Source organism: Kogia breviceps, chromosome 9 (assembly GCF_026419965.1).
Source record: "Kogia breviceps isolate mKogBre1 chromosome 9, mKogBre1 haplotype 1, whole genome shotgun sequence".
Taxonomy (NCBI): Eukaryota; Metazoa; Chordata; class Mammalia; order Artiodactyla; family Physeteridae; genus Kogia; species Kogia breviceps.
The window spans coordinates 109,415,975-109,430,165 of NC_081318.1; the positions used below are offsets into that span (position 1 = coordinate 109,415,975).

General features: G+C 43.5%; 1 protein-coding gene across 9 annotated transcripts in view; it reads left to right on the plus strand.

Moving 5' to 3' along the window:
- Positions 1-14,191, plus strand: part of SEC61G (SEC61 translocon subunit gamma) — a 164,478-nt gene that overhangs the window by 72,040 nt on the left and 78,247 nt on the right. For 8 of the 9 annotated variants that reach the window (XR_010842346.1, XM_067042928.1, XM_067042927.1 and 5 more), the window contains exon 4: positions 5,383-5,519. The exons of the other annotated variant lie outside the window; for it this stretch is intronic. Coding sequence is in view for 7 of the 8 variants with exons in the window: in XM_067042928.1 (XP_066899029.1) it covers positions 5,383-5,519 (137 nt within the window). In the remaining variant the exon portion in view is untranslated. The remainder of the gene's footprint in view (positions 1-5,382; positions 5,520-14,191) is intronic. 9 annotated transcript variants of the gene reach the window in all.

The window sequence follows — 14,191 nt, forward strand, 5'->3', positions numbered from 1 at the left end:
AAATAGCCAGGAAACTCAACAAATTCCATACAAGGTAAATCAAAGAGGCCCACTGCTACAGATTATAATCAAACTTTCAAAAGCCAAGCACAAAGAGAAAATCTTGAAAGCAGAAAGAGAAGTGAATCATCAATGCAAGGGGGTACTTGACAAGATTATCAGCAGATTTCTCATCAGACATTTTGGAGGCCAGAAACCAATAGGCTGATATAGTCAAAGTTCCAAAAGTAAAAAAGAAAAGTCAACCAAGGATCCTACATCTGGCAAAACTGTCCTTCAAAGCTGAGGGAGAAAGTAAGACATTCCCAGATAAATCAGAGCTGAGTGAGTTGACCACTAGAGCTGCCCTGCAGGAAATGCTCAAGGGAGTCCTGCAAAATGAAATGAAAAGCCATTAGATAGTAACTCAATGCAGCCCCTATCAAAATCCCAATGATGTTTTTTGTGGAAATAGAAAAACTCATCCTCAAATCTCAAGGGACCCTGAATAGCCAAAACAATCTTGAAAAAAAGAATAAAACCAGAGGACTCATACTTCCTCATTTCCAAACTTACTACAAAACTACAGTCATCAAAACAATGTGATATTGGTATAAAGACAGACATATAGACCAATGGAATAGGATAAAATCCAGAAATAAGCCCTTGCATATTAGGGCAAATGATTTTTGACAAGGGTGCCAAGACTATTCCGTGGGGAAAAGACAATCTTTTCATCAAACAGTGCTGGGAGAACTGGATATCCACATGTAAAACTATGAAGTTGGATACCTAGCACTATGTACAAAAATTAACTCAAGGTGGATCAAAGATCTAAATGTAAAACCTAGAACAATAAAACTTTCAGAAGACTACATAGGACAAAAGTTTCAGCACATTGGATCTGGCAGTGATTTCTTGGGTATGACACCAAAGGCACAGATAACAAAAGGAAAAATAGACAAATTGAATTTATTGAAAAATTTAAAACTTTGTCATCAAAAGACACTATCAACAGAGTAAAAAGGCAACCCACTGAATGGGAGACAATATTTGCAAATTAGGTATCTGATAAGCGATTAATATCCAGAATATATAAAGAACTCCTAAAATTCAACTACACAAAAACAAACAACTGATTCAAAAATAGGCAAAGGAATTGGATAGACATTTCTTCAAAGTAGGTATACAAATGGCCAATAAGCACATGAAAAGATGTTCAACATCACTATTTATTAGGGAAATGCAAATCAAAGCTACAATGAGTTGCCACCTCACACCCACTATGATAGCCACTATCAAAAAACAGAAAACAAACGGCGAGAAACTGGAATGCTCGTGCACTGTTGGTGGGAATGTAAAATGGTATAGCTACCGTGATAAACAGTATGGTGGCTCCTCCCCCCAAATAAAAATATAATTTCCATGTGAAAGCAGGGTCTCAAAGAGATATTTGTACACCCAGGTTCTTAGTAGCATTAACACAGTAGCTGAAACATGGAAACAACCCAAGTATCCATCAATGGATGAATGGATAAGAAAATGTGGTATATATGTACAATGGAATGTAATTCAGCCTTAAGGAAGGTAATTCTGAAACATGCTACAGCATAGATGAACTTTGAAGATATTATGCTAAGTGAAATATGCCAGTCACAAAAAGATAACTAGTGTATGATTCCACTTCATAGAGATAGAAAGTAGCGTGGTGGTTGCCAGGGACTGGGAGGAGAAGAAATGAATGAGGAGTTATTGTTGAATGGTTATAGAATTTCAATTTTACAAGATGAAAAGGGTTCTGAAGATGGATGGTGGTGATGGTTGGACAACATTCTGAATATAATCAATACCACTGAACCATACGCTTAAAAATGGTTGAGACCGCAAATTTTGTGTGTATTTTACTACAATAAAACACAATGAAAAAAAAGTAAAATTGCTGGGTCAAAATATGTGCATACTGCCAAAATTGTTGGCCTGTTATCAAATTGACTTACAGAAAGTTTGCACCTATTTACTGATTGGAGGGGTCATTTTTCCTTTAGGAAATTGATATGCTAAAGTACCTCTCTCATGTGTGTCTTTCGCACCCACTCTTTAAATATGTCCCCTGAGAGCTTGTAAAACGCTGCTACCTTCTAAAGGTCGATATGATTATCAGAATTTTAGGAGAAGAGCATATCTCTGACATCCACTGTGGAGGGGAGTGCCTTCGTGGCTGTCCTTTGTTGGCTATGGACGCTCATGAAATTAAAATGGTCCCTGGTTTCAGGAGGTGTGGGAACCTGCTGAGATGGCAGAGGCCGGGTCACAGGCCCATCTAAGGCATGAGATACGGGAAGCAGATTATGGCTACCATATTAGATAGTACAGTGCATTTTTCAGAATGGTCTGATCACAGAACTCTCTGGAGCTCTGCTTGCTGTTCCATTCCTGATTAATAGTTTATTTATTGCCTTTGAATAATGATTTGCTTGTAGGTTTGCTAATTATTACAGCATTATATCATTAGCAAGGTGAGAGTATCCAGTAACCTAAGCAACTATCAGTGGTGCTGACGTGGCTTCATCTTAGCCAGATGTTTCCCCACTTGTTGGAATGTTCTTGACTTACCTTCTTATGATCAACAGATCATAATTATTCCACCACCTCTTTCTTCTTATCTTGCCTATTTCTTCTTACATTTTACTAATCAAGCCTGGCTTCCTAAATTCACTGATATTTTATATTCTCTTTCTATAAAACATAATATACAGAATGCTTCCAAGCACATACTTATTCAGTAAACTCCAATTTTCTTTTTCATAGTTTAAGTTTACTCTTTAATCCATATTGAAATGAATTTTGAGTGAGCTTTATTTCTAACTAGTGAATCAATAATCCAATTACTATGCCTTAAATAATTCCTATTTTCTCCATTGATCTGAAATACAAACTCTATCATATACTAAGTTATCATGTTCGTAGATAGATTTCTGCATTTTCTCTTCAGTTTCATCAATGTGCCTGCCTATTTTGATAATGATACAATATTATTAAATGTATTGTAACTTTACATTATGATGCCTGGCAATGAAATTGGCCTTTTATATGCTTCCTTTGCATTTCGTGTTTGTGTGAGGTAAGGTTTGGATAACTTTTTCTCCACTGCGTGTTTTTCAAGATGACCCTTAGCTTCATTTTGTTGATTTCTGAAGAGTGTCTATCTGGTATTTTGTATAGAGCTACCTGAAATTTAAAAATCAACTTTGAAAAATGGATTTCTTTACAATATTGCTTTCTCCTTCTCTTCCCTACCAGTAGGGACATAGTATGCTTCTCCGTTTATATGAGTTTTAGAAGTATTCCTAAGTAATTTTGTTGTTTTCCTTCCTTCTCAAGCTTGTTTCTATGTCTTTCATATTCTTGTTTCAATATTTAATACTAATATCTAATAACAACTGAGTACTTATAGTGTCCTAAACCCCTCACCTACTTTATTTCACTTATTTTTCCAAAGTGCCTTATGATGTAGGTATTATCATTGTTTCTTTTTTGCAGATAAAGTAATTGAAGCCTAACTAGGTTTAACAATTGGCTCAAAATCACACCATGTCCTCTTATTCACTGCATCAGGGAACCTAGATTTTAGAGAACAAAAGAACTACCTGGGGGTCTATTTAAAATAGGTTAAAATTTCAGAATCCTTGGCCTATTCTCTGAGATTTTGAGTCAGGAATCCTGGGGGTCTCTGGAATCTGTACTCCTCCTCCCCTAGCCTGGTGTGGGTGACGTGATCCACACCATGGGAAGGATTGCACTGAGGTAGGTATCATGAGAATGGTGTCTTTTTCCATTCTGTTTTCCTACTGGTTATTTTGCTAGAATATTAATAGGAAACCAGCTGATGTCCGTGTATTATTTTATATCTTGCCACCATCTTAAGCCATCATACATACATACAAAGTTTTCCCTTCATCCTTTTGGGATAATGAGATAGATGAGTATAGCACCTGGCACAACGTCTCAAGAACTATTAAATAAATGAGTAAATTACCTGAAAATATTGTAAATTTCCTTTCTTTGATGGCGTTTTTATTGACATTGATGGGGCATTTTCTATTAGCTCGGACTTCCAGAACACCATTAACTAACAGCATCAGCACTTTGTTCTTTTTTGTCCCTGCTTTTTAACATTCAACACAGACACAGAAGGTAACAAAGACAGGAAGTCTGATAGGCGATATTTATTTTCCTAAATAACAATTGAGCTATTATCCATTTTTTCTGAGTGTAATTAATTTTTGTAAATATTTTTATATTCTTAAAATATTCTAAATATTTATAAAAACAGACCCTGAGATTTACTCGAATGTTGAAATTAAGGCAACAGTGTCCATAAAGTGTTTTGATAAGATAAATCATGGAACACTCAAATACAAGTTAAGAAAAAAAAAAGAGACATATAGTCTAAAGGATTTATTTTAAATGTTACCTAAGGTCTAGCTCCTGAGGTCAACACCCTTAACTTCCTACCAAAAGACATAAACTCACCACACTAAAAATTAAGAGCCACAGAAAGGTCATTTTCAGAACTTGGGAAGAATCTCAACTGCATGAGATCCATAGGGTCAATTTCCGTAGGCTTTACGAGAAACCGATAGCAACATGGAGCTCACTGGTGTGGAGAGGACAAAAATCTGATTGGCATGGATTTGGGAGAGAATTGAAAGAGAGAAGTTGGAAATGGCAAGTGTATAGTAGCGAGAACCCTTTAGAGTAGATTTGCTGTAAAAGTGAGCTGAGAAATCAGGCAACAGGGGGAGGCACAGTGGTGTCAAAAGAAGGATTGCTTTTGATGGGAGGGGTAATAGAGTGTTTGCAAAATTAGGGAGCGACCCAGCACAGTGGGAAAAACTACTGATGCAGGGGAGTGAGAGACAAAGAGACAGAGAGAGAGAGAGAGATTGAGTAAGCAAGAGGAAATGAGATGTGGTGAACAAGCTGAGACGTTGCCCTCAATGTTGTAATCGGAGAGAAAGCAGGGACTTTGTGGGCACAGATTCAGGTGGGCGGGTAAGTGTGAAGAAGGGGGCTGTGGGCATCCTCCCTTAACGGCTTTGTTTTCTAAGTGGAAGGGAGCCAGGTGGCTGCTGAGAAGGAGGATGGGAGGAAGGCGCGGGAGGTGTGAAGCAACACAGAGAGAATAAGCAGTCAGCAAGGAGAGAGGGAGAGTAAGTGCGTGAAGGGAGTTCGGCACGACAGGGGCCACTGAGGCCGTGGTCATGACCTTGAAGGAGACAGGGCAGTATGGGAACATGCTGTCTCATTCAGCTCAGCCGCACGGCCTCAAGTGCAGAGCAGTCCTGTCAAAGTAATGATGACGTTAGACATGTGCATAAGGACATGTCCCCTGTCCTTCAGCCTCCCTCCAAGACCACGTCTTCCCTTCTTCCCACCGGACGAGAGGCCGCAAAGGAGCTGCACTGACTTCTCGGTGGATAAAGAAAGCGGACGTGTCCAGCGGGAGAGGGGAGAGGAAGGGGAAGGCACTTGCCCAGGTAAGCAATCTTGTTCCTGTCACTAATAAAAGAATGAAACATCCACAGAGGCAGAAAGCATTAAGACAAAGGCGAAATGTGGCCAGCTTGTCCTCTATGCAAACCCAGGTGAAGATGATGTGAAATTGATCAAAAGCGGAATTGGTCCCACACCACAGGGCTGTTCTAGGTCAGTAGTGTTAAGTATACACGATTCATGCAAATGTAAACCTCTCAGTATGTACCTTCAACTTGAGCCCGCAGCTGGGGTTATAAAATACTCTCAGATAGCATATCAACGACATTGCTCATTTTTTTTAACGGCTCCTATAAAATCTCCATACTCTCTGCCTCCATTCGGTGATTTTCTAAAAAGGAAACTTGTTTCGTTAAATGTTCTGAACAACCAAACAAACTTAAACGGTTCTTTCTGGGTCAATAGCTCAAGTTTTAGGGAAAGCTGACTGTTAGGCCAAATGGTCCCCGAGGTGTGTCGTAACTAACTCCGCGGCAACGGCGGCGCCCCGGGCAGAGGAGGGTCTCCGAGGCACAGCCGTTCAGAGCCAGCTGAGCGGCGGCCGCCGTCCTCACGGGCCTTGTGCAGCCGCCTGGCTGTGCTCACCAGCCGCTGCAAGGGTTTGGGGCCAGCCCGGAAGAGCTGCCCGCACTCCTGTCCCGTGACCACCCTTCCCTGCCCGTTTGGCTGCGAAGCCCTAGGGGGCGCGGGCTGCAAGGGCGAAAGCGGCCGGGGAGCTGCGGTCCTCACTCTACCGCCACCGCTGCGGCGAGACGCGCCCGCTGTGCGTGTTTTCATTTTGACGCGAGCTTTGGAGTGAGCTCCCCGATCCACGTGCCAAACTGCCCCGTGGCCGTCGGCTCCGTCCTTCTGATTTTATCCACTGAGGCGGACTCTGTCTAGAGATCGTGAGGTCCAGGAAGTACAAGGCTTCATAAGAGCACCAGCCTTCGGGTGCCTGTCCTTCGGGAGGCTTTGGGGTCAGAGTAGGTGGGTGGTTTTGCAAAGAGAGGAGGCTTAATCGAAAACCAAAACTTCAAGAACCAGCCCCTGACCTGAGAATTGCAGCAAGGGGGGTGAGTCTAAAAGTTCTGGTGTCCATGCTAGTTACTCATCCTGTTCCTGGCTCAGTGAGGAGACCCGAGCCTCCACCTCAGGCAATACACCGACCATCACTTGTAAAGAAATCATAGCCGCTTCCTCACTTTGCATAAATTTAATGTTTTCGATTCTCTGGCGGAGCTTGCTAGAGATGTGCATGGATGGATTTCAACGAGATTCCAAACTCTCCAAATTCTCTACAAAGCATAAATCTTACATGGACAGCTCTAATATGTAGAGTGAAACCCGTGTGGCTAGTCAAATGCAGACGGGGAGAAAACGGGAAAATCCTGAATGTGATTTCACACATGCTTACCGAGCTTTCCCTACCCCGGAGCGGGGAGGCCGCGCGAGCTCCCTCTTTTTTTTGTTTGTTGTTGTTGTTTTTATCCCCACTTCTCTTTACAAGAAAGACTGTTGTTTTCTAATCTTCTTAGCACTCAGACATCCTTTATCATTGCTGGCTGACTTGCGGGGACCATAAAAAGGGAAGGCAGCCTCCAAGTGTGCCTGAGTTTTGTTATTCTGTCTAAGGCTGCTGTACTGATTCACAGCAAGAGAAATACCAGCTCTGCAGAAGGGAAGGAGCCAGTGCTCGTATGTCAGGAAGCTTTGTGCCTCGTTAGAAGATAGCAGAACTTCCCCCCACATTATAAAAATCACAAGCTCCGTGTGGAAAATTTGTAAAATGAAATAGAAAAATATATACTTTTAAATCTACTGTTTAGAGATAGTCATTGCTAAAGCACAGAGGTTTTCATTCCAAGTTTTTATAAATTTAAATCATGTAGTCATTCTCATACTGGTAGATCTATCTAGTCTGAAGGTTGCTAAGGGCAGGTTAACTGGTAACATTCCTCAGTACAATTTTCAGGAGGGAGCAGACATTTAATAGGGGCTAAACAAGGAGCAGCTGTTATTATTATTGCTGAAATGCCATCTTTTTTTTTTTTTTTTTGCGGTATGCGGGCCTCTCACTGTTGTGGCCTCTCCCGTTGCGGAGCACAGGCTCCGGACGTGCAGGCCTAGCAGCCATGGCTCACGGGCTTAGTTGCTCCGCGGCATGTGGGATCTTCCCGGACCAGGGCACGAACCCGTGTCTCCTGCATCGGCAGGCGGATTCTCAACCACTGCGCCACCAGGGAAGCCCCATTTTTTTTTAACACCTTTATTGGAGTATAATTGCTTTACAATGGTGTGTTAGTTTCTGCTTTGCAACAAAGTGAATCAGCTGTGCATATACATATGTTCCCATATCTCTTCTGAAATGCAATCTTTTCCTACTCTACAGCCTGGTTCTTTGACACAGTGGGCAGACAGAAAACTTGAAAACCTCTGATGCCTGGTAGAAATTCCCACAGGGCATCATCCTATGTCTGACCTGCCTGTTGCATTTGGCTTATAGGGGCCACACCTGCCAAGATTCCAGGTATCATTAACAGTCTTCCCCGCAGGGAAGCTGCAGGGGTGTGCGGCCTGGACAGCGGTAATGGCACCCCCTCAGAAGCGCCCACTCTCCGAAGGGTCCTGTGCTTGGTTTTATGCTCCGCTGCTGCCATCTGGAGAGTCTTAAAAATGTATCTCTGAACTTGTGTTTTGTCAGTGAAGTCCGATGGGCCGATGGGGCATGCTTGCGAGGAGGGGAGATACACAGAGTCTGTGAGTCTGCTGTTCCCCCCTCCCAATCCCACAGAACATCAGAGTCCCCATGGGCACAGAAGTCCCAGGGACCCACCATGCTGGGCCTTCGGTGGGACTCAGTGAGGTACCAGGTCTCAAGCAGGTTACCTCTGTGTCTGAGTAAGCAGGGCACTGACAGCCCCAAGAGGTTACACTTTTTGTCCGATTTCGAATTTGCTTTGAATGGAGAAAGAATGCATTTGCACTCTAAGAAACAGGAGCAACCAGGGAAGCCTTTCTTATTCTTGTTACTTTCTGACGTCAGCCAACCACTTCCGCTGCAAAAGAAAAAAGAAGGAAATGGAATTATAATTCGTCTTCCTTGAGCCCTTCTTTGTCATCAGCAAGCTGAAGCTAGAGGGAGTGTTCGTAGCATGTCGGGAGATGAAATAAAATTAGTAGGGTTTTGTGTAAGTTTCGTGTAAGTTTCCATTATTCTGATCAGAACAAAATACATATACGTGGACAAGCTAGGAGATAAAAACGTGTGGATCTTGGTTACTGAGTGGGTGTTCCACGTGGCCTTTTCTGGTAGTTGCTACTTCCAATCAGGCACCCTGGTCTCCAGGAGGGAGGTCACCAACAAAGCGCCGTTTTCGTTTTATGCCATGGGTAGTAGCTTGTTCTCATGGCCACGCTGGGTTCTCTGCTTGGGGTCCGTTGTGCTCTCTGAGCCAGGCTCTGGTCCGGGCACAGCACCTACAGAAACTCCGCACTCCCAGAGGAACTTTTTGGGAGTCCTGGACCACATGAGAAACGTTTCTCTCAATGCCCTTTCACCTCTGCAGCAATCTTGCTTCCAGGTCTAGCTGGATACCTACCGCTCCACCTCTGGATTTTGATAATTTGATATTTCCAGTATGAGGTCTGGAGAACCAAACATGATATAATCCTTGTAACTTGTACTTTACTTACTTTTCCATCTTCTCTATTTGTAAAGACGAAGCTCAGAATCTCCCTGGTGATACATACCTTATTGTATGCCAGGGCATCTAAAGCATTTTCAGCCAATAAAATGGTACACCCAAATCTTCATCCCCTTGGGGGTTTTTGATGCTACCTTGTTGAAGTGCCACAAAAAGTGAATTTGGTCTCTAATGTTTGTTTTGTTTGTATGATATGTATAAAAGCATCCACTGCCCAAAAATATAATTGAAGAGGTGCATTTACTTAATTTCTTTCATTATTCAAGCCACGGCTTTAGATTAACAGGTGCCCGATACAGCTTCGCTCGGAGAGTGAGCTGCAGGTGCCATTCTTATGGTCACTGCACCTTTGAAAACGACTTGGAAAGTGTACAGCCCGCAATCCTAACTCCTGCGGGGAGTTCGGTTTTGTGTCTGTGTGCGCGCGCGTGTGCGCGTGCGCGCGAACGTGTGTGCGCGCGCATTCTCTTAAGAACAGAGTTCTCTTTCGCTGAATTCCAGTTCTTTGTAAAACTAGCATTTAAAGAAAATGTTTCTGCCATTAGAAGTGATTAATCCGCCCCCACTTTTTCGCTCGTCAATGAATGAAATTAACATGGTGTGTTCCTTCCTTTGAGAGGTTAGCAGTGAAAACTGTTCCACCTTTCCTCATCAACGCACACCTGAGAAAGTGAAACGGGCGCCTGTTCTTACTTGTTGCAGCTTGTGCTGGCTGTTTGTGTGATGACCTCCAGCCAGGTTTCTCTCCATGCATTTGCCTTCATCTGAAGAGTCGTTTCCAATCATTTCCTCAGGTTTTCAGAGACACCAGGTCCTAAGCTTTAGTCATCATCAAATGAGTTAAAATACATGCGCTCCTACTAACCTACTCATATTCAGAACCTACAAAGAACACGCATTTCTTAATAAAGGTACGTGTTTAAAAGAACGAAGAGCTGAATTTTAGATCAGTGCTTTCTGCTTAAGGCACTGAATCAACTAGGCAAAAGAAAAATGGAGAAAAAGAATCCGTTTGCCTTGCCTCCTTCCCTCACTGGGCATTTTCTTGTTACCATTAAGGAATCCTGGTCCCTCAAATGGCCAGTTGCTTCTTGTGGCTGCTTCTCATAGGGATGTTGCTGTCTGCCATCCAGATCTGAGAAGTACTTAAAAATGGGAAACTTTTCTTACTTGCATTAATGATTCACTATTTAACAAAATCTTTGGGCTGCCAATGAGAATGTTCCCATTTCAAATTAATTTTCCTAACATTAAAACGCCATGAGCCTCCCCTATGCATGGTGAATTCAGGGCACTGGTGGTGAGGTACATCCTCCACAGGTCTAGTAGGACCGTTTCCGGTCTCTGAGTGGGCTCTTTCCTAGGATATCACCTGTCTGCTTGACGTCTCCACTTGGAGATCTCCAGGTTAACCTGGCCTCAATGTATTCTCACATGAAACCATGATCTTCCCATCCAAGGCTATTGTATGAAAACGCAGTGTTCCCTGTCCCAGGATGGCACCACTCTACGCAAGTGTAAAAGCCAGACTCCTTGATATTTCTCCCATCTCTTCATCGGAGGACCCGCCACCAACCCCCCCGCCCCCGCTCCGCCGCCAATCTTTCAGGTCCCAGCTTAATGCTTTAGAACCTCTATCAACACCCAAGCTAGGTCTGTCTTTTTACTTTCGTACATTATCCTGTACTTTGTAGGCATATTATTTACTAAATTAATCAATTACTATTTAAGTGGGTGGTGATTTGTGTGACTTCTCTCCTGTGTTACAACGTTAACACCAGGTAAGCGAGGACTGAAAGAATTTGTTCACCATTGTACCGAGGTCCAGCCCCGGCAGAACCAGGGGTCCCTGAGATGGAGGCAACGGCGTCGGCAAGAAAAATAAATAAATAGACGGGGCAAGGGGGTAGGTGCAGGAGCTTCTGTTAAGCTTCTGACAGCTTTATTTTTGACATATCATTTCTTATATAGGATTTTCTAAACAATAGCATCAGCATTTTCTACGTAACTCCTGTTTTTGACTCATTACTTCATTTCTACACCCACACAGAAACATTAGCAAGCATTGTTCCGTCTTAAGATCTTTTCGTGCAAACAGGATGTTTAGGTCTAGAAAGCTAAATATTCTTTTCTACTTAAGCTAACATCATATATTGGCCTGTGTCCCAGTATTCTCAGTACCTTGTTCAAAACACATTGTGCGAAAATACAATTCTATTTTCTACGTAAGGCAATCAATTTTAACTTTCATAGTTACATATAATTCATTCGTAAAATATTTACAGTAAAGTCCTTCCGCTTCTCTCTTTTTCCTCCAATATACCGGAGAGGGGGCATGCCACATAATCCACCATTTGGGGGCATCCTGTACATAATACCCCACTATTTGCTTCCCTTCTATATCCCTTATTCCTTCTATGGGCCATAGCTCATCTAATTCTTCCTTTAAACTTCTACTCCTTAATTGAAACACTCCTTTGTTGCCTGACCAAGGGACTTTTTTCCAAAGTAAATTATTTACAGTGGGTATAGCTACTGTTGTGGTTACAGGGGTTGCTGTGGTCTCGTACCGAGGGGGATTTGCTTTGTAATACTTCCATCTTCTTGGCCTAAACCCTCCAGAAACCCCCTCAGTTTTTAGCAAGAATTTTCCTAGAATCAGAAGAGATGCTTTCCGCCGCCCACCAGGAGAGGAGCTTTGCTTCCTCATGCCATAACTTCTCGCCGAGCTTTGCTCAGGCAATAGTTGGCAATGCTGGACGGCTTCCGGCACCATTGCATTCCTAGATCCCTTTCCTAGCTCTAAGCAGCCACTTAGGAAGTGTTTGGAATACCAATGCCGAATGTGTTATGACAGGAAGTAATGTATGAGCATCAGACTGACAATGTAACAGATGTAACAATGTAAAGATTCGACAATGTAACACGCCCTGCCCCGCCAGCCTTGCAACACACAAATCCATTGACTGTGCTGTATTCTACTAGTACTGTTGACAGGACCTTTCTTCACATCTAAATGGCCTCTGCAGAGTACGAAATTCTCATTCCCATTTATTTGCTTTATTATATATCACCTGTAAGCTTCTAGAGTGAAGCAACTAAAGGAACTCATCCGGGATTATTATAAACGGTGTGGCCAAGATCGCCAGAGCTCTCTGAGATCTGTCTTTTTTGTTTTCCTGGAAACACAGAAAAACGGCCTCCCAGAGCCCGCGCAGTGAGTTGGGTGTTGGCTGTGTTCTGGCCAGTGGGATGCGCTGGGCGTGATGTCAGCACTTCTGCGCTGCACATGCGAAGCTCCCCCTCCTCGGGGGGCAAGCTTGGAGGCTGCATGTTGAATATGGAGACACCACAGGTAGAAGGAGCCTGGGTAATTGAGTCACTGCTTGGAGGAGAACCAGCCAACTCTGACTGGACTGTGATATGAAGAAGAAAAACACGTATTGTGTTAAGCCACTGAGATTTGAGAATTGGTACAGCAATTAAATTACCAGGACTAATATAAAAATATTGGTACTCTGAAAGGCTATAATAACAAAAATCTGATGTCTGACATTGACTTAGAGTCAGGTGGCAAGAAAGATCTATGAGATCTATGAGAAAATAGTTAGTAAAATTATTACCGGAAAATCTCTTTGGAAGTAAATTGTGAGAATCATGGTTTGGCAACTCTAGCAAAGGTGATTGGAAAAAAATCAAAGTGTTCATGTGGGTTTGCTACAATTGGCTGTGTTGGCACACTGTTAAAAGAAAGAGAAGAACTCGGGAGAAAACTGGCTAGTTTGTAAGCAGAGAGTCCAGAAACTTGAGTCCGTGAAGGGTTGGAAATTCCATCTGCTTCTGGAACACAAACAGTAGGAAATGAGATATTGGAGTAAAAAAGCCTTTAAGCTTCAAAGCCGTGTTATGACTCAGCCTCGTGGCGATGATCAAATTAAGAAACTGTTACAGGCAGTTAGGCTGTTACGTTAAAGTGATATAGGCAAGGGCAAGAGAAAGCAAAAGCAAAAAAAAAATGTAGATTTGCAAATCTGGTGTACAGAAATGCTTAGCGTGTGGTTACAACCATATGGAACTGTTTGGAAGCAAATATACCAGAAACCTTCTGAGGTTCTGAGGAAATTATATTGCCAGAGAAACTACAAAACTAGTCTAAAAAGACCAGGTGATGGACAGATAGAAAGTGGGACCCAAAGCCTATGTAGAGCCTCTGAAAGAATACCCACCCCCCTCCAACACCCAGGTCAAGTAAGGAGCACAATCTTCCTCCTCCTTCCAAGGAGGAAGATCCAGGGCAGGGATCCCTGAGAAGAACAGACCTTGGAACTTCTGACCAGGGGCCCCCAAACAGGGCAGAGACTTGACGATGCTTGTCCTGCAGGGTCCCGGTGTCCCTGTGGGTCAGTGACTGGCGTGTCCCTGTCCTTTCCCCGGGGGCGGTGTTACCGCAGTCATCCTGTGCTTGTATATCGAGTGGGAGGAGAGCCTCAGCAGTCCCTCTCGTTTGTAAGTTGCGGCACCAGGAACAGGCACACGGGGCCTGATGGAGCGGAATTGCTGGGAGGTCCGTGCCCTCGTATGGGATGCAGTGTCCGCTGGAACTCTGGGCAGCCTCTCTAGGGAGGGCCCGAGACTGTTCCACAAACGGGAAGACAGGCGCTCAGGTGGCTGAGGGGTCTGGACAAGTCGGCTAGAGTCCACTGTCCGTCTTTTGTCCTCGGCGGGGGACACAGCTAGACACGCCCCCGACACGTGAGTGCTAGCCAGGCCGTGTCGCTGACTGCCAGCCACCTACCATGTGCACAGAGCTATACGCCCCCCGAATCATTCCTTTCTCCCTTAGGCGGTGAACTTGGAGGCTACATTTTGAAGGTGGCACAAAGACGGAACAGCCTGTGCCCCTAAATCATCTCTCGGAGCGTTCCATGGGGCATGTGAGAAAGGAACGCCTTGTTTCTAGCCACTGAGAT